Consider the following 25,247-nt stretch of genomic DNA (forward strand, 5'->3'; position numbering starts at 1 on the left):
CATGGGCAAGACTGCTTGAAGGAAAAGGGGCCCAAGAGAGCTGGATTGCATTCAGATTGCTTCATCCACGCTCAGGATCAGAGCATCCCCACACATAGGAAGTCAAGGAAGGGAGCCAGGAGGCCTGTGTGGTTGAATAGGGATCTGTTGAGTATGCTCAAGCAGAAGAGGAGAGTTTACAGGTCATGGAAGCAGGGACTGGCCACTTGGGAGGAATATAAGGCTGCTGTTAGAGGATGTAGGAAGGCAGCTAGGATAGCCAAGGCCTCCTTAGAATTACAGCTGGCAAGAGGGGTCAAGGACAGCAAAAAGAGCTTTTTCAAATACATAGCAGATAAAACTAATACCAGAGGCAGTGTAGGCCCACTGATGAATGGGGTGGGTGCCCTGGTGGCAGAAGACACAGAGAAGGCAGAATTGCTGAATGCCTTCTTTGTCTCTGTCTACTCCGCTGGAGGCTGTCCTGGGGAACCCTGTACCCCTGAGACCCCGGATGAAGCCAGGTTAATGGAGGAGTTTGCTTTAGTCGATGAGGACTGGGTTAGGGAGCAACTAAATAGTCTGGACATCCACAAATCCATGGGTCCAGATGGGATGCATCCGCGGGTGCTGAGGGAGCTGGCTGAAGTCATTGCTAGACCGCTCTCCATCATCTTTGCCAAGTCTTGGGAAACAGGAGAGGTGCCCAAGGATTGGAGGAAAGCAAATGTCACTCCAGTCTCCAAAAAGGGCAAGAAGGAGGACCCGGGTAATTATAGACCGGTCAGCCTCACCTCTGTCCCTGGGAAAGTAATGGAACAGCTTATCCTTGGTGCCATCTCAAGGCATATCAAGGATAGGAGGGTCATTAGGGGCAGTCAGCATGGCTTTACCAAGGGTAAGTCATGCTTGACCAACCTCATAGCCTTTTATGAGAATGTAACAAGGTGGATGGATGATGGCAGAGCGGTGGATGTGGTCTACCTTGACTTCAGTAAAGCCTTTGACACAGTCTCCCACAGCATCCTCACAGCTAAACTGAGGAGGTGTGGTCTAGACAATAGAGTAGTGAGGTGGGTTGCAAACTGGCTTAAGGAGAGAAACCAGAGAGTGGTGGTCAATGGTGCGGAGTCTAGTTGGAGGCCAGTATCTAGTAGAGTGCCTCAGGGGTCAGTACTGGGGCCAATATTATTCAATATATTGATTAATGATTTGGATGAGGGAATTGAGTGTACTATGAGCAAGTTTGCTGATGACACTAAGCTGGGAGGAGTGGCTGACACGCCAAAAGGCTGTGCTGCCATCCAGCGGGACCTGGACAGGCTGGAGAGTTGGGCGGGAAATAATCTGATGAAATTTAACGAGGGAAAGTGCAGAGTCCTGCATCTGGGCAGGAACAACCCCAGGTTCCAGTATAGGTTGGGAAATTACATATTAGAGAGCAGTGTAGGGGAAAGGGACCTGGGGGTCCTGGTGGACAACAGGATGACCATGAGCCAGCACTGTTCCCTTGTGGCCAGGAAGGCTAATGGCATCCTCAGGTGTATTAGAAGGGGGGTGGTTAGTAGATCGAGAGAGGTCTTCCTTCCCCTCTACTCTGCCCTGGTGAGACCCCATCTGGAATATTGTGTCCAGTTCTGGGCCCCTCAGTTCAAGAAGGACAGGGAACTGCTGGAGAGGGTCCAGCATAGGGCAACACAGATGATTAAGGGAGGGGGAGCACCTCCCTTATGAGGAAAGGCTGAGGGAGCCGGGTCTCTTTAGTTTGGAGAAGAGGAGACTGAGGGGTGACCTTATTAATGTTTATAAATATATAAAGGGTGAGTGCCATGAGGATGAAGCCAGGCTCTTCTCAGTGGCAAACAGTGATAGGACAAGGGGTAATGGAATCAGGCTGGAACACAAGAGGTTCCACTTAAATTTGAGAAGAAACTTCTTCTCAGTGAGGGTGACAGAGCACTGGAACAGGCTGCCCAGGGAGGTTGTGGAGTCTCCTTCTCTGGAGACATTCACAACCCACCTGGACATGTTCCTGTGTGACCTCACCTAGGTGTTCCTGCTCCAGCAGGGGGATTGGACTAGATGATCTTTTGAGGTCCCTTCCAATCCCAAACATACTGTGATACTGTGATCCTGGCCATCAGCCCAACTGGCAGGTCAACCATAGCAGCCTTGGGAGAAAGCTGGAGTAAGGGTTTGGAGAGGAAATCATATGAGGAGCAGCTAGAGTAACTTGGTTTGTTGAACCTGGAGAAGAGGAGACTGAGAGGAGACGTCATTGTGATCTACAGCTTCCTCACAAGGGGAGGAGGAGGGGTAGGCAACAAACTCTTTAGTGACCAATGACAGAACCCGAGGGAATGGCAGAAAGATGTGCCAGGGGAGGTTTAGGTTGGACATTAGGAAAAGGTTCTTCACTCAGAGGGTGCTGGAGCACTGGAACAGACTCCCCAGGGAGGTGTCATGGCCCCAAGCCTGGCAGTGTTCAAGAGGAGACTGGACAACATCCTCAGACACATGGTGTGAACTGTGGGGTTGTCATATGCGGGGACAGGAGTTGCACTCTGATCCTTGTGGGTCCCTTCCAACTCAGGACATGCTATGATTTGTTAGAACAACCCAGGATACTGGGGACCCTTCAAGGGTCCTTCCACCCTTCTGTGCCTCAATAACCATGACTCTTTTTCAGCATCCAAAATCTCAGAATGTCTCTCACTCTACTGGAGACCTGACAACCCCAGAGCTCTCTTATCTGTCCCAGTATGTGCTCAACAGCTGCAACAGCTGTTATTTCAGCAGTGCCTTGGCTTCCCTTCTGTCCTTGAATTTCAAGTTCTCATCCATCTATTCAGCCACAATTGCCAGTCAAACAATCAATTCAATAACAGTTATTGCAGCCCTTTTATGTCTTCCTGAGATACCAGTATAGGAGTTATCTTGTAAGTATAAGCTTTTAATTACATGCATATTATTTCTACACTTACTTACCTAAACTGTAGTAAATTGCTGCACAGGAAGAAACCGGAAACCCAATAGATATTTAGCAAGGAGACCATTAGTACAAATCCAGTTGATGGGCCATGGATTAATATGCCCTCATTCACTCAGATAAAAGTCCCATAACTCAATAGAGCTGTTAAGTTTGGGGTTTTGCAGATGCTTTCAGTTGGAACCGAACTTCCTCTTAGCACTTTTTCAGATGCATTTTTATGGAACAGAGACTGATTTGTTATATTTTTAATAATGGAAAATATAATATTATTTTCCTGACAAAGCCATCTTACGTAGATAGATTCTTACAAGTTTATCAACTTGATGTAAAGCTGAACAGTAAGTAACATTACAGAAAGACATGAATTCTACTTTACCCTCAAACTTTATCTGGACTTTATTCCACTGTATAGAAAAACTGCCTAAACAGAGAAGTTACAGCACAGTAGATTTCCAAAAATGCATTCTTACAAAGAGAAGATGAGTTATTTAAAGACTAGTATATCAATGACCATCAGTAAGATATTTTTCCAGCTTAGAGGCTAATTACCATTTTTAAAAAGGAATATGTGGTCACACAAGTTTTTCAAAGAGATTTTGGGTCAATTCAAATTAAATGATGCATATCTTCATTTATTTTCAAAGAGTTTCAGTTTTTAAAGAAATACGCATTTTCTGTAACCTGACTCCCTGAATACCTCCCAAACTGAGGTATTTCTCCGAGTAATCTATCAGTAATTTTATTCCTATTTCCCAGGAAATGTCAGGGAGAACAAATGGCCCATGCAGTGTGACCTGAAGGTCAAGAGATTCAGGCTCTGATGAATTGCATCGAGAAGCATGTTGCACAGTTGATGACCCCTTGCTGAGATTGTCTTGCCTCCAGCTCCATCCGTCATGAGTGAACCTGGGCAGTTAGTTCAAGTTTCTCAGGTGGTTTCATCTGTTCCAGTGCTTTGAAGGTCGAGTTGAATGTTCCACTGTATGTGGACAAACTCACTTAAGTATTGATAAAGAGTCATGTAAAACACAGTTGATAGCACAAGGTTTACTTGGGCAGGTTTGGAGTGCCATTCATGTGTCTTTCCTGGGAGATGTTGCTATTGTAGCAGCTGAAGCTGTCAAGTGTTTTGAAGGTTCATCTCTGTATAAAGTGCACTAGAGAGAGTTGGCAAATCAGAAGACCAAACTTCAAAGAGGATGACACAAATTCTGACTGAGCCTGTTGCTAATATCCAAACTCCAGAGTGTCTGGAGATCCAGCAGGACCCACTTGTAAACCTGAGTTATGGACAGATGAACTCTGTAATTATTCAAGTTCTGATTGAGCATAAGTAATGAGTAATCCCACTGTTGTTATCAGATATAATACCCAACTAGATACCAATGGGTTATTCAGCAGTAGTCAGCATTTGTTAATGTACAAAGTGATCTTCAGTCCTACTTCACTTGTTGTGACATGAAGTTTCTCTTTTAAGTGGAAGCTTCTGAATATCTATTTACATCTCTGTAAATGTACTTGCACTTGGTCTTTTAGATTGAGTACAGTACCAGAATGAATGTATGTAAATGGATATTAATCTCCAACTAAGTATTTTTTGTTGTCATTGTAGGTTTCCCCTGACCTGCAGAATGAAGTGCTCATTAGCCTGTTAGAGACGGACCCGGATGTTGTGGACTATTTGTTGAGGAGGAAAGCTTCCCAGTCATCGTGAGTAATCTGATTTTTCATAATCCCTGTTTCTACTGGGAATTTCTGTCTCCCACTGGAAGTGTTCGAAAAGTTCTAGTTTTCCACAGCTCTTCTGCACTGTCTACAGTGGAGTAGAAGTACCCTTCCCATTACACAGACTCTGCCAAAGAAATTATGACTCTTGTACAGTGTTTTCTAGAGACAAATCTTGTTTCCTGACAGAGGAAAGATTGTGTCCTGCTGCAGGGAACAGAATGACATGTACATAAAAATATTCAGTGCACTATTATCTGACGGGATGTATTCTAGTGATCTACTGGTTCATGTCTTGGGTTTGTTGTACTCTTCAGTAACAGGAGGCGTGTATTACACTATCCTTGAAACACAGCCTTGCGTGCCTTAACACAATCACGGCCAACCCTTTGACCAGTTTGTTGTTCTTTTCCTACTGTACACGCATAGGACATTGTAAACAAGTCAACTGCCACAACAGCAGGTTTATGGAGACACTTTGGATATTATTTAATTGTATGCTTTGTGAAAGAACTGAAGTGAAAATAAAATCACACCGGTCACTACTGCAGTTATGATCCATAACATATTCCAACTTTGAGTATGGTGTATGTATGCCTAAACCTGTGTGCCTTAACACTATGAGCCTGTACATTCGGATTAACGGGATTCCTGGTTTTCTCATGGGACACACAGTCATTGCCTTTATTCTAGTGAATCAGACCCAAAAGTTACCAAATTTGACAAGCTTGCTTTAAGTAATTTTTGAGGGGCTCTTAAGCTCTCTGGGACAGATTGGACTTTGTCTTCCTGTGTGTTTGGAAAGTGCCTAGTGCATTCAGATTATAATTAAAATTGAATTCGTACAGTCAGCTATGATTTTTTTCTCTCTCTCTGAACATTGTATAGTTAGAGATAATGTAATAGTGTGCCTGTCTTTAAAGGAAGAGGTATAAAAAAATAGTATAATTAACACATGGAGCAAAAAGCTTTCTTTCATTATAAAAATTAAAAACAAAAATACATGCAGAATATATCATGCGTTGTAAAGGATTTTATTAGTTTGCTGACTTAACCACATGAACACGTAACATGCAGTAGCAAATTATCACAGATAATCTGATTTGTGGTAATTGTCTCTGTGTGCTTTCTTGGTGCACCACAGACATTAAATCATTTCAGTTCATTTATGTCTGGCTGACAAGTAGCTGTGTGTATCTTTAGATCACAATAAATGCAAGATAATTAGGGGTACCTTAATTGTCTTCTACGCTTGTTTCACATTTGCCATGATCCAAGACCACAATTAGGAGAGATACTGCAAATCACATGACATATGGTGAAGTCTGTAGAGACTTCTTTCTTTAAGCCCCCTGTTTGGAATGATCATATTATTTCTAACTCAAGCTAATAAAAAGCTTCATGCTGGATTTCACCACCTATATGTAATAATATGAAGACATAAAATTGTATCTCGTGTGGCTACACATCAATTGATCATAAATTTGTCACAAATAATTGTGGATCTAACAGATTATTTTTAGATCCTGTTTCCTTTAAGTTACTCACTTTTCCTTGAGCTTCCTTACTTTTCTGCCAGCATGCACACCTACAGGAGAAAAGGGATCTTTTGTGCAAAACTGGTCACAACTGACAAGAGGAGTTTTGTAAGAAAAGGTTACAAAACCAAATAGGAACATATAGCTACACTAGTACCAAGTTATTGTATTTTCAGTAATGGGCAGATGAAGTATCGCTGAGGTAGGGAAAGTTTACTATCTGTCATTTTTCTTCTACTCTGCTCTCATGTAAGTGATTTATTCTTAATGAAACATGCTTTCACTGTGATTCCAACTTTTTATTAAGATATTCCAGGCAAGTTGCTTAGTGTTATTGCTAGAAGTGTGATGCTCTTAAGAGATTAAGTTGTTTCAGAACATAATTTCCATCTTGAGGCTACGTATTTGATGCTGTTTTTCCTGTAAGAAATGTGAGGCAGCAGACAAGGAGATGTTGGTCTTGATTTGATAAAAATGAGCCTTCAAAATATGTCCTTATTATTCTTGGAAATTTCCTGGTCAGGTACTCAAGATCCAAATTTGGATCTGTGGAACAGCAAACTCTATGTATTCTTGAGACAATCTGCATCAGAAAAGCTAGCTGGCTGCATAGCATACAGTGTGGAATAATTTTCAAGATGTTAATGTCATATTAATGTCTCTGAAGGTCCTGCTGCTGCAATTGCCCTCACATCTCTGCTTTTGATGTCATTACAGATGCTTTCTTGGCTCTGACCTAACAGAGAAAACACAATCTCTTTTCCTCCCCAGAGGAGGACAAATCAGATGTTCCTCATCTTTCCAGTCTCTTAAGAGCTGAGCATCACAAATGCTGTGTCAGGGAGTTTATGGAAGTTGTTCGTGGTAAAGCAGTAATTACTGTTGGCAGCAATTATGAAGTGTGCTTTTGTGGATGACTTCCTAATGTTTTCTATGTTGGCTTGATGACAATGGAATTTGGGGGTTCCAGCTGTAAGATGAAGCATCTTTAAACTAACACAGAAAATAAAATGTTTCTTATGATTATTTATTGCTTATCATGGTTAGTAGTCCTTTCAGAGTGAAGGAGTTTTAAAGTGATAGAATTTTCAAATATCTTTGGATGGCAGTGGTGGGTTGTAATCCATCCTAACCTGTGGCACAAAGGTGAAGCCGTGCAAACAGGCCATACAGTATGTCATATAAGCAGTTTTCAAAGCTGCAGAGGCTCCCTGAATCATTGAGTCCTCTACCCTGTTACAGTAGCAACCACATCATAATCTAGTAGTAGTCTGTTTTCTTGGTGTCACCTGCTTTGCTCAAATAAGTGTGGAAATTACTACTGTGTGCTGCCAAACCATCACACTCTGTATGATTTGCTTCTTGTAAGATGTTGTTTTCCCACTCAGAAGCTTTAAGGTATAACAGAAAAGGATTTCTGCCAAAACCAGGAAGGGATTTCCTGTTCTGACGACCTTGATGCCAGGGGAAAAGTAGGAATATCCCCAGCAGAAGTAATTATTAACATTTTCCAACTCACCCATGCAAGTAGACTCTGGCAGATAATGTCAGTTCAGAAGGATGCCAGTTAAAAGGGAAAAGCCCAAGACTCCTTCATAGTGTAGTTGATTTTTAGTTTGGAATCTGAAATAGTATTTTCTGAACACATATGTCATAGGTTTCTTCTGCAGTGTTCAAATCTTCCAGTCTTTATATAACCACTTTTTAAGTCTTTTCCTTAACATAGTTCATAACCACAAGAAAATACTGTATCTGCCTTCCCGTTTCTCTCATTTGATAGTATATAATGTTCTGTTATTCTTCGTGTAGGACATAATTTGCCCTTTATAGACTGCATGTAGACAAATGGGTATCTTGCACAGAATTTACATTTGCCTCACAATTTAGTTTTTACCCAGTATAGGGGTAGAGAATCTCAAAGCTATCCAGGGGAATATGACTTTTGAATTTTAGTAAACATCTGTTTGCTTCTGAACTCAAGCCATAAAGTAAACAGATGCGAAAGATTTGTTGTAAGGAATATGTGAGAATTCATTCTTTATTTGGAAAGATGCTAGCCGAAGTCTTTTGCAAGTTGTGTTTTATTTTGTTCATGAAGAGCATGGTAAAGCTGCAAATGTATGAGATCAATTTCCAACTTTGAAGCATTCAATCCATTTTGATGGTTTCTTGTAGCAAGATTGGCAGAGACCACAGCCATTTCTTTGATTTTTAAAACTATTTTTCTAAGCAAATTTGAAACTGATAGAATATCTATATATATAATTGCATGGGCTTACTAGCAGAAACTGTAAATGAATTTAGAAACTTGAACATTTGGATCTTTCCAAAGACTTGACAGTTTCCATTCAAGTAAATGTTTATCAGGAGCTCTGTCTTGAGAAGAGGTAGACTGTAAAAGGTGGTGCTTTTGCCAAGAAAGGTTGGACCAGATGATCCTTATGGTCCCTTCCAACCTGGTATTCTGTGATTCAAGGTAAGACATGAAATCAGTGTTTCACAAAGATCAAGTGTATGTTCCCGCATTCTCTCATTTCTATTTCCCTTTCCCCTATTCCTTGTGTTACCTTGCCATGGCTAAGGGTGGTGTCCCTCTCTCTTTGCCCTGGGCAACACAGTCAGGTTTTGATCCTGCAATGATTTACATGTGATAAACCTTATTGGTGTCACCGTTAGTGCTAAGTACATCTGTATGCTTCCCTGTTCTCTCAGGTCTTTCTGATTCTTCTAAAATTCCCAAGACATTGCTTAAAATTTGTCTTAAATCACACTCACTACATAAGCTTTTTTAGAACTTAGGAGGGCAGAAAGAAAGGAGTAAGGGACAAAAAAATATTTGTGATAGAATTGTAGATACTTTTAAAACCATGGTTCTTCAGTGTGTGGCTGTTTGTAGATTAATTTGCATTGGACTCCTCTTCAATAAGAAGTTGAGCTGGGAAGTTATATAATTGAGGCATGATTTACTTTGTGTCTGTTTTGGTGTTTTGGTGGTTTGTTTTCTGGATTGTTTGTTTTTGTTTTTTTTTTCTTTTTTTGTCTGTTTTCTGTTGTTTGGGGTTTTTTGTTTGTTTTTGGTTTTGCTTGTTTGTTTTTGTTGTTGTTGTTGTTTGTTTGTTTGTTTTTCAATGAGTCCCCAGCATTACTGTACCAACTACACTAAGAAGCCCAGGACAGCTCTGCTTTATCAAATGGCATCTCTGTTTTTTTGAGATGACCTCTGTTAAGGTTCAAGATCAGTTCAGTGATGGATTTCTTGCCAGAAATTACTGAGAAGTAGACTTAGTTAATTCATTCCCAGCACTTTATGGTTGGTTTTATACTGGAAAAAAAAAAAAAAAAAAAAAGAAAAAAAAAAGAAAAAGCATATTGAATAATATAATAATCATGATGTTGAGCGTATATATGTTATGGTTTGGGACATGCAATATGTAAATTGGCCAGGAAAAAAAAAATCAACAGCTTGAAAGTGGTGTTAGGTTTTATGATTATTTCTGTATTGATATTAAGTGTGGTGTGGCTAGCCTGCCTTTATTTTCTTTCTTTGATTTTATCTAATTTGTCTGAAAAGAGGTTATTGTTCTGTAACAAGTAATGTACTTTGGCTGCTCTCTCAGTTCAAGCTCTCTTTGTGTTTGACTCTGAGAAGGGCTGACTATTTTCAGTTCACATTTACAAGAATAAGCCCATGTCACATCACATGCAATTAGAGCAGATATTAATGTGAGGTCACTGAGAGAAGTGTTTGACTCAAGAGAAGCAAAGATAAGCATCTAAGAAACAAAGATCAAGGTGCAGAGAAATGAAAAATGAGAAATAGAAGTATAAGTTAGGGACAACCAATATGGAAAAAAGTTACGTTTGTTTACAGAGTATTTCTGCATATTATTTGGGAGGTTCAGTAACTCACAAGCTGCCTCCTGTCTGCGGAGTAAATCATAACAGTTCAAGAAATCTCCCTCGGTGTTCTCAACACAATTCAAGAATGAGAGTTGTTTCTCTGAGCCTTGGCTGGACTTTGGTGGGTGTTTTGTTTGCCTTTTTTTTTGTCAAAATTAAATACAGGCTGTGCTGTCTGTGACATAAAGGTGAAAGGGTAGAAGAAGTTGCAGAAGTTATCTGCAGAGCCAGTTGTTTGTTGCCTCTATCAGAAGTATAGTAGATACACCTGCTTCAACCCTGTAGAATATTTGCTTCTGATGGCTCTAGAAGAGGGTCCTTCTCACAGCGTGGGAGGCAAGCTAAGGTTTTGATTCCTCTGACTGTGTAATACTTCAGAATGGAAGAAATTATTTTAGCATGCTGCTTAGTATCAAACTAATCTTCCCTGTCATGGCCTCAGATTTACTGTTGCAACAAGCTAAATTGTCAAGGTAACATAAGGAATTGATTCACTATTTAATTTCCTGTGCTGAACTGTATGGTGATGTCTTTTTTGTTATTTTTTTTTTTTTCTTGACAGCAACATCTTTTGATTTTTAGTGTCCTCTGCTGGCCACTTTGTGGCAAAGTTTTACTCATGGAAAATTCACATCTGTACTGCTTCTGAAGTGTTTCATTTCAGCAGCTGCGATCATACTCCTGTATTTGATTTTATTTGTATGATGTCAGACTGCACCTGTAGTTGTGAACATAAATCATTTTTCATTAACAGCAGTTTGTTTATCAAAATTTCTCAGGAGCCCTGAGATGCTGCGGTCAGAAGGTTCCTACTCCACTGGAGGAAGACATTCTTCCACAGACTCTAACAAAGCCTCAAGTGGAGATGTTTCCCCTTATGACAACAACTCCCCGGTACTGTCTGAGCGCTCACTGATGGCAATGCAAGAAGAAGTTGCCCGCAGCCCAGATAAGCTGTACAGGGTACCTGAACAGTACACACTGGTTGGACATTTGCAGCCTAAGACAAAGGAGAATTCTTCTGCATCAGAGGCTGGAAAAGGTACAGTACATCCTGCTTGGGTTCCTCCTCCTCAGTGAATGATGGGGGTTTCTGAAATCATTGAAAAATGTCATTGTTGTATTATCAGCTATCGGGAGTTGAGGAGCAATAGTGTAAATAATCTTACAAGAAATGACTGACCAACATCCTTTTTTCGTGTTGAGCCCGAAGGGTCTGCACTGAGTCCTCCTCATTAGCTCAGCCAGCCATCAGGGATGTCCTTGGTATGACATTTCTCCAAACCTGGAGCTATTATTTAGGAAAACAATATTATGTGTATCCTGCTTTTCAGCCTGGCTGTGCCAGCATGGCAAAGACTGATTTCTAGTCTAGCTCCATAGGACTGTAATACCTGCGAGGTTATGGGTCCGGACTTTGGAAAAATCTGAGACTATAAGATGTCAAGCCACAATTTTTCTCCAATTGAAAAGAATTACCTCAACACCCTCTCACTGGACAACGCAGCTGAGCTGCACAGCATTACATCTGCTACTGATACACACCTAACAATACTAGTGCAGGGATCCATAATTTCCATAGCTATCTAGGGAGTACACACCTGAATGATTTCTTCTGTAAAGAACTGTGGTTTAAACTGAGAGCTCACCAGCACATCAAGATTGTTTTCATTTTAAAAAGACTTTTTTTTTAATTTGTGTTCATAAAATACATATTTAGTGAGGCAAATTTTAGGAACTTTCAGTTTTTAGGGATGCAGATAACTGTTTGGAATTTGGAATTGATTCCCTTTGGAATTAATTGGATTTAGACTATCTCAATTATATGCTTTATAAAAACCAGTGGGCATTTATCTTCTGTATTCAGCATCTAAATCTCTGAATTGGTTTCAAAATTTGGTCAGATTTCTAGTGAGTTATGAACAGGAAATTGCATGAAGTTTTATCATATTAACCATCTTTTGGACTTCAATATGCCTCACAGCAATACTGGACCATGACAAATTAGGAAATTCCATTACTGCAAGATGGAATCAGAAGCAAGTATGAACCAGTTATAATCCAGCACAATGCCTGACTGGAGACATTTTATTAAATCTCTATTCTGTGACGGCGCTTCTGTGTAAGACCCAAGCGATACTGCAGGTGACAGAACGTGCCTTACAGTGAGCCCTGGGTCTGGGGCTGCATGAGGGAGCTTTGCTATTCTTTCCCATTAAAAGCACAAGCACTACCTTCTGTTGACTCAATTCTCCTGTTCTTGTGCAAATTCCCCCACTGACTTCAGTAAGGCGTAAGGGAAATTCTCCTCTAAGCAAACCCAAGGCATCCTGCCCATACAGAGCTTACTGAATCCATTCCAGGATGTGAACCTGAAACAGCAAGTAACTGTGAACAAATATATTTGAGATGTTTGTGTTAGGTGCACAGTAAGTCAGATGCTAGTACATGTTAACGACTTTGATACCTTGAGTAAGATTGTAGTACTTGTTAATGACTCTGGAACCTTGAGTAAGATTTCACCATTTCAGTTGTATGTTTCTAAATAATGGCTTTAAGAGGGATCGACTCATCATCTTCTTTCTGCTCTTACTGCTATTTAGATGTTTCCGAAGACCATTTTGATATCTGGGGCACCTGGCATTCAACACTGAAAAGTGGCTGCAAAGATCCAGCAATGACAGGTCAGTTATTTCTTAAGTTTTAAGTCCAAATCTAGGAAATACATAAACAGTTTTTTGCTTTGGGGAAATCTCAGTGGAAACCACTAGGAGAAGAATTCACATTGCCCAGGATTGGACTTTTAAAAGGTGACCGTTCAATAGAGTACAGAGGAGCATAGCAGTTGTACAAATGTGGCAACATTTCAAACAGTCACAAGATAATTTAAAAAGTCATTTTAAAATTACTCCAAAAAATAGTTTTATGTTCTTCTAAAAGTCATTGGAAGGTGGATACCCCGTGGGGATTTGAGAACAGCTGCCGTGGTGACACAAGTAGAGGCTGTTGTGAGGTTGGCAGCCCTGGTTGCTGACCCTGCCACTGTCCGGTGTGGTCCCAGCAAGGCCCTGACCCATCCTGCCTTTTTTTTGTCTCATCTGCACCCACCTCGCAGAGAAACTGTGAGACTAGAACATCCCCCCTGATTTTCAAGCATTTGAAAGATGTTAAGTGCTGCAAGGCTTTATGTCAGAGCAAAGTATTAGAGTAACCTGGTAATATATTAGATTTGGTTCAAGTAGATGTAGGGCTGGTGCTGTGCGTCGTCACGTTCAGCTGGTGGTAAAGCTGATGCACCTTCAGTCTCATGGCCTAATAATAAAAGTCCCTATCCCTCTTCTACAGTGTGACGCAGGGAAAAAACAAAAATTGCTAAATGCCACGTAAATGATTATGCAGACTGATGTCCCTGCACATTGCAGGAGGGTTGGACTAGATGACCTTTGAAGGTCTCTTCCAACCCAAACTATTCTATTGTTCCATGATTCTATGTTGTCTTTCTGGCTCTGGCCCCCAGGTTCTTACGGGAACATTTATGAAAGCAGCTTGCTGCGACCCGGACAGTGCTCTCTTTCCCAGGGGAACCTCGCCGTATATTCTCCTCGGTGGCAAGGCAGCTCCTCTGAGTTGGACACCAGCAGGCAGGTCATGCGAAGGAGCCAGACGACTGCTGCCATTCCCGAGTGTCAGCTCCATCCCGTGGTGTCTCGAGTGTACAGTAACCCGCATATCGAAGTCGGCAATAGGAGTTCAGACCTGTCACACTCCAAGTCGGAGCGGCACTTGACTTTAAGCAGTGTGGAGGACCTCAGTGAACGTGACTCAAATGCAGGTTGTTCACAAAGCACAGCCAAGCCCTCTTACAGAAAAGAGCGGCCACCACCTCCCTACCCAGGCCCAGCAAAACCAGGCTCTGCATCATCACAGCGATCAAGTGTTTCTTCAACGTTGCACTCTTTGTGGAAACTTCAACGCCAAGATAAAAGTTCAGGGACCAGAGCAGCTGGAGGACCACCCGCCAAAGCCCCTGACCAGGCTACCTCCAGACAGGAGCAGCCAGCCCCACACACCCAGGCGGGTCACATCTATTCCACAGCACCTCACAGTCCAAACAGTAAAAATGTTTCTGACGCAGACTGGCACGATTGGCAAAGGGAGAGGTGGCAAATTTGGGAGCTTTTATCAGCAGATAACCCCGATGCCCTCCCAGAAACCCTTGTGTGATTGGATTCTGCAGAGCTGCTGCTGATTGAGTTGAAGGTGTCCCTGCTTAGTGCAGGGAGGTTGGACTAGATGAACTTTGAAGGTCCCTTCCAACCCAAACTGTTTTATGGTTATGTACCTATGCCTCTGTCTCATAGGAAAACAATGGTGTCATTGGAAAATGGGGAGGGCCTGTTTGTTTTATACCAACTGAATTGCATATACTTTTTTTAAAATGTTCACTTTTAATTTCTTAACAGCACTGTCAAGCAGTCCATTTACAAATACAGTATGTTCCTGTTTTACAGCAAGCTTTTGAGAAAAATCGAGATGAAAATTTTAGTCTAATAACTCTGTATCCATATGCTGTGTATAAAACTGTTGCTTTGATGTTGCTAAAAATGTATTTATATATCTGCAGTTTTGATGATTGTATATTCTGTAATAAGTATTGTATGATAATCATATGTTATGTTTTCATATACAGATGTCAACCAATCATGACTGCTTTTTTTTTTTAAAATCACTGCACTTACATTACCGTGATATGCATTGGAATTCTATAGAAAGTGCACAAGCTGGTTTCTGTGCTTATATAAAAAAACTGTTAAAGAGGGAAGTTGTCCTTCTTTTCACTGCCTATTGAAAAACACTAGAATAGAGTGGAACATGAAAAGCCATATATTTTATAAGGGTAGTAATGAGCTTAGAGGGGAAAATACCAAATATTTTTTTTTCTTATAAATATATTTGCAAACAAAATTAAAATTTAATACAGGATTGTAAAATATTTTTTTTTAGAATCTGGTAGGAAGCAGCTCAGAGAATCAAGAAAGAGCAAGGCCGTGCCTAAACCAACTAAGGATGTAGTGTAAAGATCTGCCCTCCCATTCTAGAGGAAAACCAATGTTACGTATACAGGATATAATATATATATATTTATAAATGTATGATTTCATGTATTGTTCTAAAACAATAAACTGGAATCTGAATTTTAGAAACCCAAACCAAATGAATTGAGGTGTGTAACAACTGGGAAAGAATATGGCTTTTCCTTTGAAATAATAAAGCTTCAGCATCAAAAAAGTTAGAGAAAGAAGAAAAATGCAGACAGACAACACGAAAGGGAGTCACACAGAGTTTCAGAAATGAACATGACACTTGGCATGTTCACAGCTGCATTTCTATAAATACTGTGCCAAATTCTGGGTCAATAGTGCTTCTTCAATAACTGTATGTTGCGTTGTTAAATGTTGCTGTTTTACACATGTTCTGGTGATTTTAAATTGCAAAATTGTTTATGACCAGCAGGTGGCAATGTACTTCAGTATTCTAGAGCAAATTCTTTTTATCACTTGATAAGGGAAAGTGTATCATATCAAAATAATTTTATAAAACATATTAGTCTTAATTTTAATGAAATTGAAGGCTTATTCAGTGATGTTGTCTTTAAGTTCTATCTTGTGCCATAATGATGGAATAAAAAGCTAAGCAAAATAATGAGCATATTTTTTGCTCCTTTTTTTTTGAACTAAGGTTTATGTAAAAATTGATGTGTTTTTATTACATTCTTGACTGTCTCTGTCAAAAACATCTGAAAGGCTTAGGAGCTTAAGGACCACTTTCAAACATGACTTAAATATACACAATCCAAGGTTTTACTTGAGTTTTAGGCTTAAAATCCATCATATGAAGAGTCTGCCCATCATATATCCATTTCCCAAGTGAAGTTTTAAGATAAAAGCACCAACCCAAGTAGAAAGGGGCAGGTTTTGGCCTTTCACATTTGCAGCACTGTCAGACTGGCCAGCTCTTTTTATCAATACTGCGTTCAGAATAAATCTCATCTCTCCTTGTGTTTACTGTCTTTATATGAGACTTGAAAGGAAAAGGTTCTTGCATGTAGTTTGTTGTACAAACTCTGTGTCAATTACCCAAAAACACCCCCTGCCCCCCAAATTAAAAAGATAGTGGAATATGAGGAAGGACAAAAATGAGCTCTCACAAGCATTCTTCACCATTTGATCTTGTCACAATATGCTCTCAGGCTTGATACAAATTTGCTACAGGGAATTACAGCTCCCTAATAGTCTTCAAAACCAGGCATAGTGTAAATCCTGCTGCAGAAGATACTCTAGTCACTAGATGTCAATCTCTTCATTATAAATCCCTTTCTAAATATAGAAGCACCTGCACGTTTTTAACAGTTTTAGTTAAAGATGTCTGATGATTACTTAGCCTCATAAAGAGCTTGCTTTTTGCCAGTACCTCACTCTGTATATATGTGTATATATGTTTATATTACCTTCTACATGGAGTTTATGCAAAAATGAAGAACAAAAAACAAGACCACTGCTGGAGGACAGCGTTGCCTGCACGCATTTCAATATACAATTGATTGGAAGAAAAGAGATACAGAATAAATTCCAAATTAAAGTAGTATTTTCCAAGATTACATTCTTGCACTCTGTTATTTTCATTTGAACAGGACAAAGCAAAATTACCGTGAGCAAGTTAAGGATGTGGTGATTTTTAGTTGTACCTCCTTCCAGGCTGAAATCAGTGGCATAATTTCTTTTGATGTCTTTATTTCAGAAGAAAAGTAGCCTTGAAATGTCCTTTCTAGTTCTAAGTTCACTGACAGATCTGTGAGGACTATTCCTTGTTAGATTTGGGGCTTGCTGCTCTGGCTGAAACTTGCACTGTACAAGGAACATGTAAAATTCAGGTAGCTCAACATTTTTCAGAAGTGGTACACACAGGGAAGAGAGAAGGGACAGGGTTAGAAATGGGGGAGAGGAGGAGGGAGGGACGGGCCACCCTCCTTGGCAGCAGCCTCTGGTTTAAGTTACTCATACAACTACAGGGCTTGCTGCTCCAGTGTGTAGGCAAGAGCACAGCCAAGCACTCAAGAGTAGCTCTGTGTTGCAAACCTAAGCTGATCCAGCTATCAGCTTAGGTGCTTGACATCTCTTAGGTGCTCAGCTGTCTGCATCAGGAGTTTAGGCTGCTACCATGGCATGGATTAATGCCACTCAGAAATACTCTGCTGGTGAAATGATGTGGTTTAATGGGCTGGAATTTGTGGCTGTCTGGTCTGGGGAGGGGGGAAGATACTATTTTGTTACTAGTTTTGTTGTTTCACAGTGTCATCATGGTTTAACCCCAGCCAGCACCATGTGCTCCTCCTCCTCCTACAGCGGGATGGGAGGTAGAATGAAAAAAAGAAAAACATACAACACAGCTCTTGGTTGGTTGAGATAGTGACAGTTTAACAGGACAGCAAAAGAAGATAAAATGGTAGTAATAACAATGATAAAAGAATATACACAATGAGTGATGCACAACAACGCCATTGCTCACCACCTGGTGAGTGATGCTCGGCCTGTCCCCAGACAGCAGGTTCCCCAGTCAGCTTTCCCTAAAATATATAATGAGCATAATGTCATATGGTATGGCATAATCCCTCTGGCCAGCTGCGGTCAGCTGTCCGGGCTATGTCCCCTCCCAGCTTCTTGTGCACCTGGCATGGTGTGAGACATTCAAAAGTCCTTGACTACTACTCAGCAACAACTAAAACATTGGTGTGTTGTTCTCATTCAAAAGCCAAACACAGCAGTATACCAGCTAGGAAGAAAACTCTATTCTAGCCAAAACCAGGACACACAGGCATCAGTCAAGGTCAAACCCCTCAATTCCAGCCTTTCTGGAGTGCCATCTTGTTCTGTCATGCTGGTCTGGCAGAGGGTCAGGGGATTTTTTCTCCTCTGGGCAGCACATGGGATGTCTGAACCTCACCTTGCTCCCTCTTTCCCTTCTTCATGTGTTCATTTCCAAAAAAAAAAAAAAACCAAAAAAAAAAAATGAAAGTGTAGCTCCATTTGTGCACATCATCTACAAAGCAGTGAAAATTATTCTCGGTCACATAAAGAGTACCTTGACATCAGTGAGCCCTTTTGCAGCATCACTGAGAGCAGCAAACTACTGCTGTTCTACAGTCGCTTTAGGGGAAGGTATCCCGGCATCCAGACAGGGATGCAGAGACCACAAAGCTATTCAAGGCATGTAGACATCCAGAGTGCTGGATCATAAAACGTACTGTCTCTGAGAACAGCATTCATCTAATTTTTCTGCAGTTTAAATCATCTCCAAAGGTGGTATCTACATCTGGAAAAGTCTCTCACAGGCTGCCTTTTAATCCAGTGGAGAGAGACAGATATTCTGTGCCACCGCCCATAAAGCCTCTTGAGTCTTTCCTTGAAGGATGGTCCCCTTCAAAGGGCTGGTCACTGGAAGAGCCTGCTTCTTTCCACTGCCTCTATAAAGGAAGCCTAAAGAAGTTACCCAAATAGAGACCTTTCTACAGTAACCCTGCAAGTCTGGCTGCATAAATCCCAGTCTAAGGGGCTGGTAAAATAGAAAATGGATAGTGATCCAAACAGCAGTAAGAAGGAACATTTAATAATGCTGTTGTCTAATGCCAACAAATTATTACAGCCTGGGGAAAGGAAAACAAGAAGTTCAGCACACCTTTTCAGCTCCTGGGAAAAACAAAACTTATCCAGGGGGCTCAGTGCTGTTGTGCTATTCTCTGGTTTCCTGTGTGAACCTGGGGCTGGTGGGGCTGGCAGAGACAGTGCTGCTCCCAGGGTTCTGGGAAGGCAGCTGGCAGGAGATGGCATGCTCAGCTCTGCTGGATGCTGTAAGAAATATGGGCTTTTTGGAAAGTGAAAGAGAGACACTGTCTGGTGTGGAATAGCAGTTGGGGGGTGGTGGTGGGGTAGTGGTTGTTTTTGTTTGTTTGTTTGTTTGTTTTTCAATGGAATTTATCTAGTCATTGAAAATTATGTTTCCAACTGATCTGAAAGTGTGCACGAACGGGACCAAGATTTAATTAGTCTATTAAACCTATTAAGAAATGAATATGGGATTTGTGAAGGAAACTTGACTTGGGCATTTTAGAAATACAGCAGGGAGGAGGTTTGTGCTGAATCCCAAAAGGTTCTGGCAAATGGAGACGGACAGATAAAATTTTCCTCAAGAAAGATGGGGATTAATCGTCTTTGCTGCTGAGTAAGCAAATGCCTTTTCCACTGGAGTTTTAGGATCACAGAGGGAGGGCGGAAAGAAGAGAGCTGTTTTCATCCACTTCTGTCCAGAATTGTATTTGGAAAGGGGTAAAAGAGCATCTTAGAGGAGGAGTGAGCAATATCTCCAGCTGGGTTGTTGCTTCACTGTCTTGTTGAGGACTAAAGCCTCAGACTTTGGACACTCTTCTAATGGTTATTTAAACTTTTAAACAAAACAGAACAATTTTTTAATGTCTCTGTTAAACAAAAGGGACATGCGAGGATGCCTCAGATCACCATTTCTTTTTGCTGGCCTTGCTCTTTTCCGTGTCTCTATGTCACTTCTGATCATAGCTATGAGCTTTAATTAAAAAACAAAATAAAACAAAAAAACCCACAAACAACAACAACAACAACAACAGTGAACAACTACAAAAAAAACCCTGAAAAATGCCTGGATAACAAAAACATGTGCTTCAAAATAAGTCAGGAAAAAAAATCTGACCCCATTCTACCAAACAATGTGCAGCCCCTCTCTCTTCGCTGTGCACATGTGCTGGAGGGGCTGAATGCTGCTCACTCCTAGTAGAGGGAGTGAGTCCTGATGGCAGCCGGGTGTTCATTCATGGGGCTTCACACTCAGGTGCCAGGAGGAGCAGAGGGTGAGCAGGGTTGTACACAGGCCCACACTGGCACTGGGCAAGGCACTGAGACCAGCCCCAGCTCCCCCCCCGCAGGTAGGTGAAGCTCTGCTTGCCACTGAGGCATGGGGACATCCCTGCTGCTCTGTGCGACTCTGCAAAGCTGAACCAACTCTGCCCAGACCAGGTGGCTTGTAGACAGGGAAACCACAACTTCCAGCCAGTAATGATCAACAGACTGCTCCATGCCCAGGCACTTTGCCTCCCTGGTCAGGAAAGAAGACTCTTACTGTATCATCTTAATAAATTTCCAAATTTAGTCAGCTTTGAAAAAGGGCTGCTGTAAATTCAAAGCATCCTTTAGAGTTTAGAGAGAAAGAAAGAGAAAGAGAAGAAAGAGAAAGAGAAAGAGAAGAAAGAGAAAGAGAAAGAGAAAGAGAGAAAAAGAAGTGAGGAAGGGAGGAAGAAAGGAAAAGAAAAAGAAAGAAGAGAAAGAAAAGAAAGAAAAGAAAGAAAAGAAAGAAAGGAAAGAAAAGAAAGAAAAGAAAGAAAAGAAAGAAAGGAAAGAAAAGAAAGAAAAGAAGAAAAAGAAAGAAAAGAAAGAAAAGAAGAAAAAGAAAAGAAAAGAAAGAAAAGAAAGAAAGAAGAAAGAAACGAAAGAGAGAAAGAGAGAGAGAAAGAGAGAGAGAGAAAGAGAGGCAAGAAAAGAGAGCAAGAAAGAGAAAGAGAGAAAGAGAGAGAGCAAGAAAGAGAGCAAGAAGAGAAAGAGAGAGAGAAAAGAGAGAATGAGAGAGAAAGAGAAGAGAGGAAGGAGAGGCGAAGAAGAAAGAGAAGAGAAAGAGGGAAAGAGGAAAGAGGGAAAGAAGAGAAAGGAAGGAAGGAAGAAGGAAGGAAGGGAAGGAAGGAAGGAAGGAAGGAAGGAAGAGGAAGGAAGGAGACGGAGGGGAGGGGGAGGAGGGAGAAAGAAGAAAGAAAGAAAGAAAGAAAGAAAGAAAGAAAGAAAGAAAGAAAGAAAGAAAGAAAGAAAGAAAGAAAGAAAGAAAGAAAGAAGGAAGGAAGGAAGGAAGGAAGGAAGGAAGGAAGGAAAGAAAGAAAGAAAGAAAGAAAGAAAGAAAGAAAGAAAGAAAGAAAGAAAGAAAGAAAGAAAGAAAGAAAGAAAGAAAGAAAGAAAGAAAGAAAGAAAGAAAGAAAGAAAGAAAGAAAGAAAGAAAGAAAGAAAGAAAGAATCTTTGGACTGAAAAGCACTTTTTACTTCAGTAACCCTGCTCAGCAGGGTTTCTGCATGAGAAACACATTGTTCACTTGGGGACAAGAATCATATGATCACTTTGGGGAGACTGAGTGTTGAATATGGAAGCAGCATCTAGCTTTTTTCCTAAAAAAAAAGGTTTAAAAGGGTGAGGTGCTGAATAAACTCTTCCTTACACCCACAGGCTATTTCTGTAGCTCCCAACAGCCAGCTAAAGGTTACCAGATATGCTTTTGCCCAGGGTATTATCAGCATCATGTAGCTGTGGCCTGATTTCTTCTCATAGCAGGGAGAGATGGAGCCCTAGAAGATTTCAGAGCTCTTCTGAAATCTTCCTAAAAAAATAACCAAAAGGCTCCAGTGTTATCAGCCACTTTGCAGTCTGTGAAAAAGCAGTGAGGTTGAAAAAAGTAAAGAAATGAGAGCTCTGGAATAGCAGCCTTGTCCCACTGGGGTTTTTGGTGGGTGAACATTAGTTGAGAAGAACTATTGCTGATAACTCTGTGGACTGACAGTGGAAAATGAGTGGTAGCATCTGGGGAGCTGAAGGGCTCCCCTGTAAAAAGAACAAGTTCTCTAATAAAACAAGAAAGAAAGAAAGAGAGAGAAAAAAATTTCAATGGACAACTTGTGCTGTTTTCTCATGACTACTGCTGACAGACCAGTTTCTGTACCTTACGATCATAGAGTCATGAATCATTTAGGTTTGAAAAGACCTTTAAGACCATGTAGTCCAAGCGTAAACTTCACACTGCCAAATCCACCACTAAACTGCGTCCCTAACTGCCATTTCTGCATGTCTTTTAAAACACCCACAGGGATGGTGAAACCTTCAGGCCTTCCCATCCTTGAAGAGTCAAGATTTGCATCTAGAAATTATTCAGGATCTGTGTGGTGGAACAGAGGGGTGTCTGGGAGTGGGAGCACCAGAGAGAACCAAGGGAGGTGCACTGACGCCCTGCCCTGCTGACTGATGTTTCTTGTCCTTTGTGGCAATTCAAGTAGTTTTGCCTGATCCCTGGGGCTGGTGAGAATGGCTGGGTATGAGAATGTGCGTGAGCTTTGCTGCAATGGCATTGCTACACAAGTGCTAGGACAGAGTCATACTGCGTTTTGTTCTGCTTTTCTTCTGGCCTTATGGCTCCTTCATTCTTCCTTGTACACTAGCCAAGATTGAAGAAACATCCTTCAATATGTCCCTCATTCATAGCATTTTCCTGTCATCTGGTGATTTGAACAATATTCCTGGGGTATACCAGGTGTATTTAAGCTTAGAGTGTCTATCTAGTTCTCCCATTCCGCTGCTTAGTGAAGGGGACCAAGGGCAGTACAGCAGCTACACATCACTCATCAAGGGACCACACAGAGCTTTCAGGCCCTACCTTCCTCAGCCCTTTCCCATTTTCTTTTATCTGCCCACCTGGGAAGGGGCTGCTTAGGCTAGATTGTGCAGTGGGGGAGGCCTGTGCTGGCAGACTATGCCTACCCAGGGAGTTATGGAATGGTGTATATCTGGGACTACAAGGCTGTGCCGTTGGTAATGGTTTTGCTCTGTCTGCAGTGGCTGGCCTAAGTAACAAACTTGTTGGGGTCAGTGTTTGCCCCTGTATGGGGCTTTGAGGTTGGGGCAGCCAAAGCCCTGTACTACCTGGAACCTGGCTGCTGGACTAATTTCTGCTGGAAGAGCAGGAGGCGTGTGCATGTGTCTCCCACAGACCTGGACAGCTGAGGTGGGCTGGGAGGCTAGTGCCTTTCCCCAAGGATGGGGAAGCACACCTGAAGATGGTGCTGCCCAGCACTCAGCATCTATGCTGAAGCCTCTGTGCCCTGGTACCCTTGGACAGTTGTTCAGCACTGAAGATTAGGTTGTATGAGCTGTTTTGGCTCATGTTGCACTAAGCCCACAAAGCCCTAAGGGTCAGAGAGTGTGGGTATGGCCCTGCTGGTTTGAGGCAGAGGGAGCATATGGGAAAGCTTGAGGTATGCTGTGCTAATAACACGTTTTGTGCTGGGAGTAGGAAGCCTCAGGCTCTGAGTCTGCCCATCAAATACCTTTAGATTCACCTTCAGACACCAAACCTGGGTCTCCTCTGGGAGCCAAATGAGCTGAGCCAGAAGCCTTCAGAAGGCAGCAGCGTTGCCCCTGGAAAATGGGCCCTTGCTAGCTGGGTGTTTCTGTTTCCCTCCTATTGTTGAAATAATGGGAAAGTGCCATGAAGACAAAGGGCAGAGACTGAAAAGAAAGGAAGGATTCCAGAAAAACACCAGTGTTTGTAAGGGAAATCCTTTGCTTCTGCAGCTGCTCACAAAGAGGCATCTGATCCTCACTGCAGGTAAGCCCTGAGAAATGGAGTTACTCCCTGCTTTGTGCATGCCCCATTTATGGTTGTTGTGGGGGTCTTGGTTTTATTTAGTCTTTCCCTGCTCTACCTCTTAGTCCCATTGGTATTTATACAAATGTGGACCATTGGATCTGCCTTGTCTACAAAAGAGGGAGCAGAATTCTGCATGCCCCTGTAAGGGGAGCTGTTCAGAAGCTTTTTGGTTTAATATTCATACTACCCTCAGGCAATTTTCTAATCTGTGTTTTAGGGAGCAGGCAGAGAGAATATGTAGCTGTTCTTTCCTCCAATAACAAAGGATTATCTTAAGCATAGGAATAAGGAATGCAGATGGCAGTGGAAGAACAAAAGTAACCAGAAAACACTGGGAAGACAGAAAGCCACACTGTCCTTTTTCATAGAAAATATTTTAAAATATCTTCTGCGATCATTCTTCCTTCAAACAAGTGAGCAGTAGAAGTGTCACACTTGGCTAGTCACCACCCAGTGGAATGGGATAGAACAGAATGCAGTATGAGGCAAGGAAACAAATTTGGGCACTGAAGACAATAAAGTCATATTACTAATTGAATGCATCTTTGCGGTCACAAAGTTGTTTGCCATGCTCTGCTGTACCGGAACTAATTTCCTAATTGTATAAGGTAGGTGACTTCTCTCTGGTTACCAAGGTATGCCTCAACATACACAGTAAACCACTGGGAACCTGTCAAAGCTAATAGCAGCTAGATAAGATCAGAGTCTTCAGGACATGATTTGTATTTACAACTTAATAATGGGTTCCATTCCCTTTTTTTTTTTTTTTAAAAATACCTTATGTTACTATAAGCTCAACTAGGGTTGGCAAGGAGGGCATTTCTTTACCATGCTGCATATTAGAAAAGGGTAGGAGACTCTACTGCATCTCCAATTTAGGTCTAGGCTTGTACTCAGTGTTCAAAGCCAAAAGCTGACTCGTATTGATCCTCAGGTTTATGTTCACCTCTAAACAAATAGTAAGAGGTTTCTTTGGTGAGAGAGATATAAAACACTTGATTCACAATTATGATGCTTTTGCTGCCTGATGAATGTCTTTGTAGGCAGCTTGGTGGATTTGCTGTAGTCTCCTCAACAGCCTTACAGACAGCCCTCCCTGGCAGCAAGCACCTCTCAACCATAAGCACTACCATGAGGAGCACACCTATCTATCTTTCAGCCTGATGTCAACTGACAATGTCAGCCATCAATGTCAGCCATGCAGAGCCACACACAACAGCAGGATCAATGCTGATCCTCCTGCAGGGCCCCAGAGCTCCACACTATTTCCATGCCCTGGGTCTCCATCTCTCCACATCTCCCCTACCCCTCTACAGCACATCCCTCACCACCTGCGAGTTTTGTGCTGGACAGAAGTCTGTATGAGGAGCATCAGGCTCGCAGGGAAGTGAGTGGGCAGGGTATGAGGCCTAGGAGTTTCCCATCTTCACCCCAGCTCCAGGCAGGATCTCATTGTGGCCACACTCCCAGCTCTCACTGCCAGCCCAGAGGTTTTGCTGTGTAACCATGTCAGACCTAGTGATCAGAGGAATCTTTTAGAGCATAGGAGAGATTATACTGTAAGGATTAGCATCAT

General features: G+C 41.7%; 1 protein-coding gene across 4 annotated transcripts in view; it reads left to right on the forward strand.

The window, feature by feature from the left end:
- ARHGAP6 (Rho GTPase activating protein 6) overlaps positions 1–15,837 on the forward strand; it is a 335,243-nt gene extending 319,406 nt beyond the window's left edge. For all 4 annotated transcript variants that reach the window (XM_065862640.2, XM_065862641.2, XM_071812929.1 and 1 more), the window contains exons 10-13: positions 4,584–4,681; positions 10,914–11,176; positions 12,738–12,818; positions 13,652–15,837. In XM_065862640.2, the coding sequence (XP_065718712.1) occupies positions 4,584–4,681; positions 10,914–11,176; positions 12,738–12,818; positions 13,652–14,358 (1,149 nt within the window). In that variant the 3' untranslated portion in view covers positions 14,359–15,837. The remainder of the gene's footprint in view (positions 1–4,583; positions 4,682–10,913; positions 11,177–12,737; positions 12,819–13,651) is intronic.
- Positions 15,838–25,247: the final 9,410 nt, after the last annotated feature.

The sequence above is a fragment of the Patagioenas fasciata genome, chromosome 1 (assembly GCF_037038585.1).
Source record: "Patagioenas fasciata isolate bPatFas1 chromosome 1, bPatFas1.hap1, whole genome shotgun sequence".
Taxonomy (NCBI): domain Eukaryota; kingdom Metazoa; phylum Chordata; class Aves; order Columbiformes; family Columbidae; genus Patagioenas; species Patagioenas fasciata.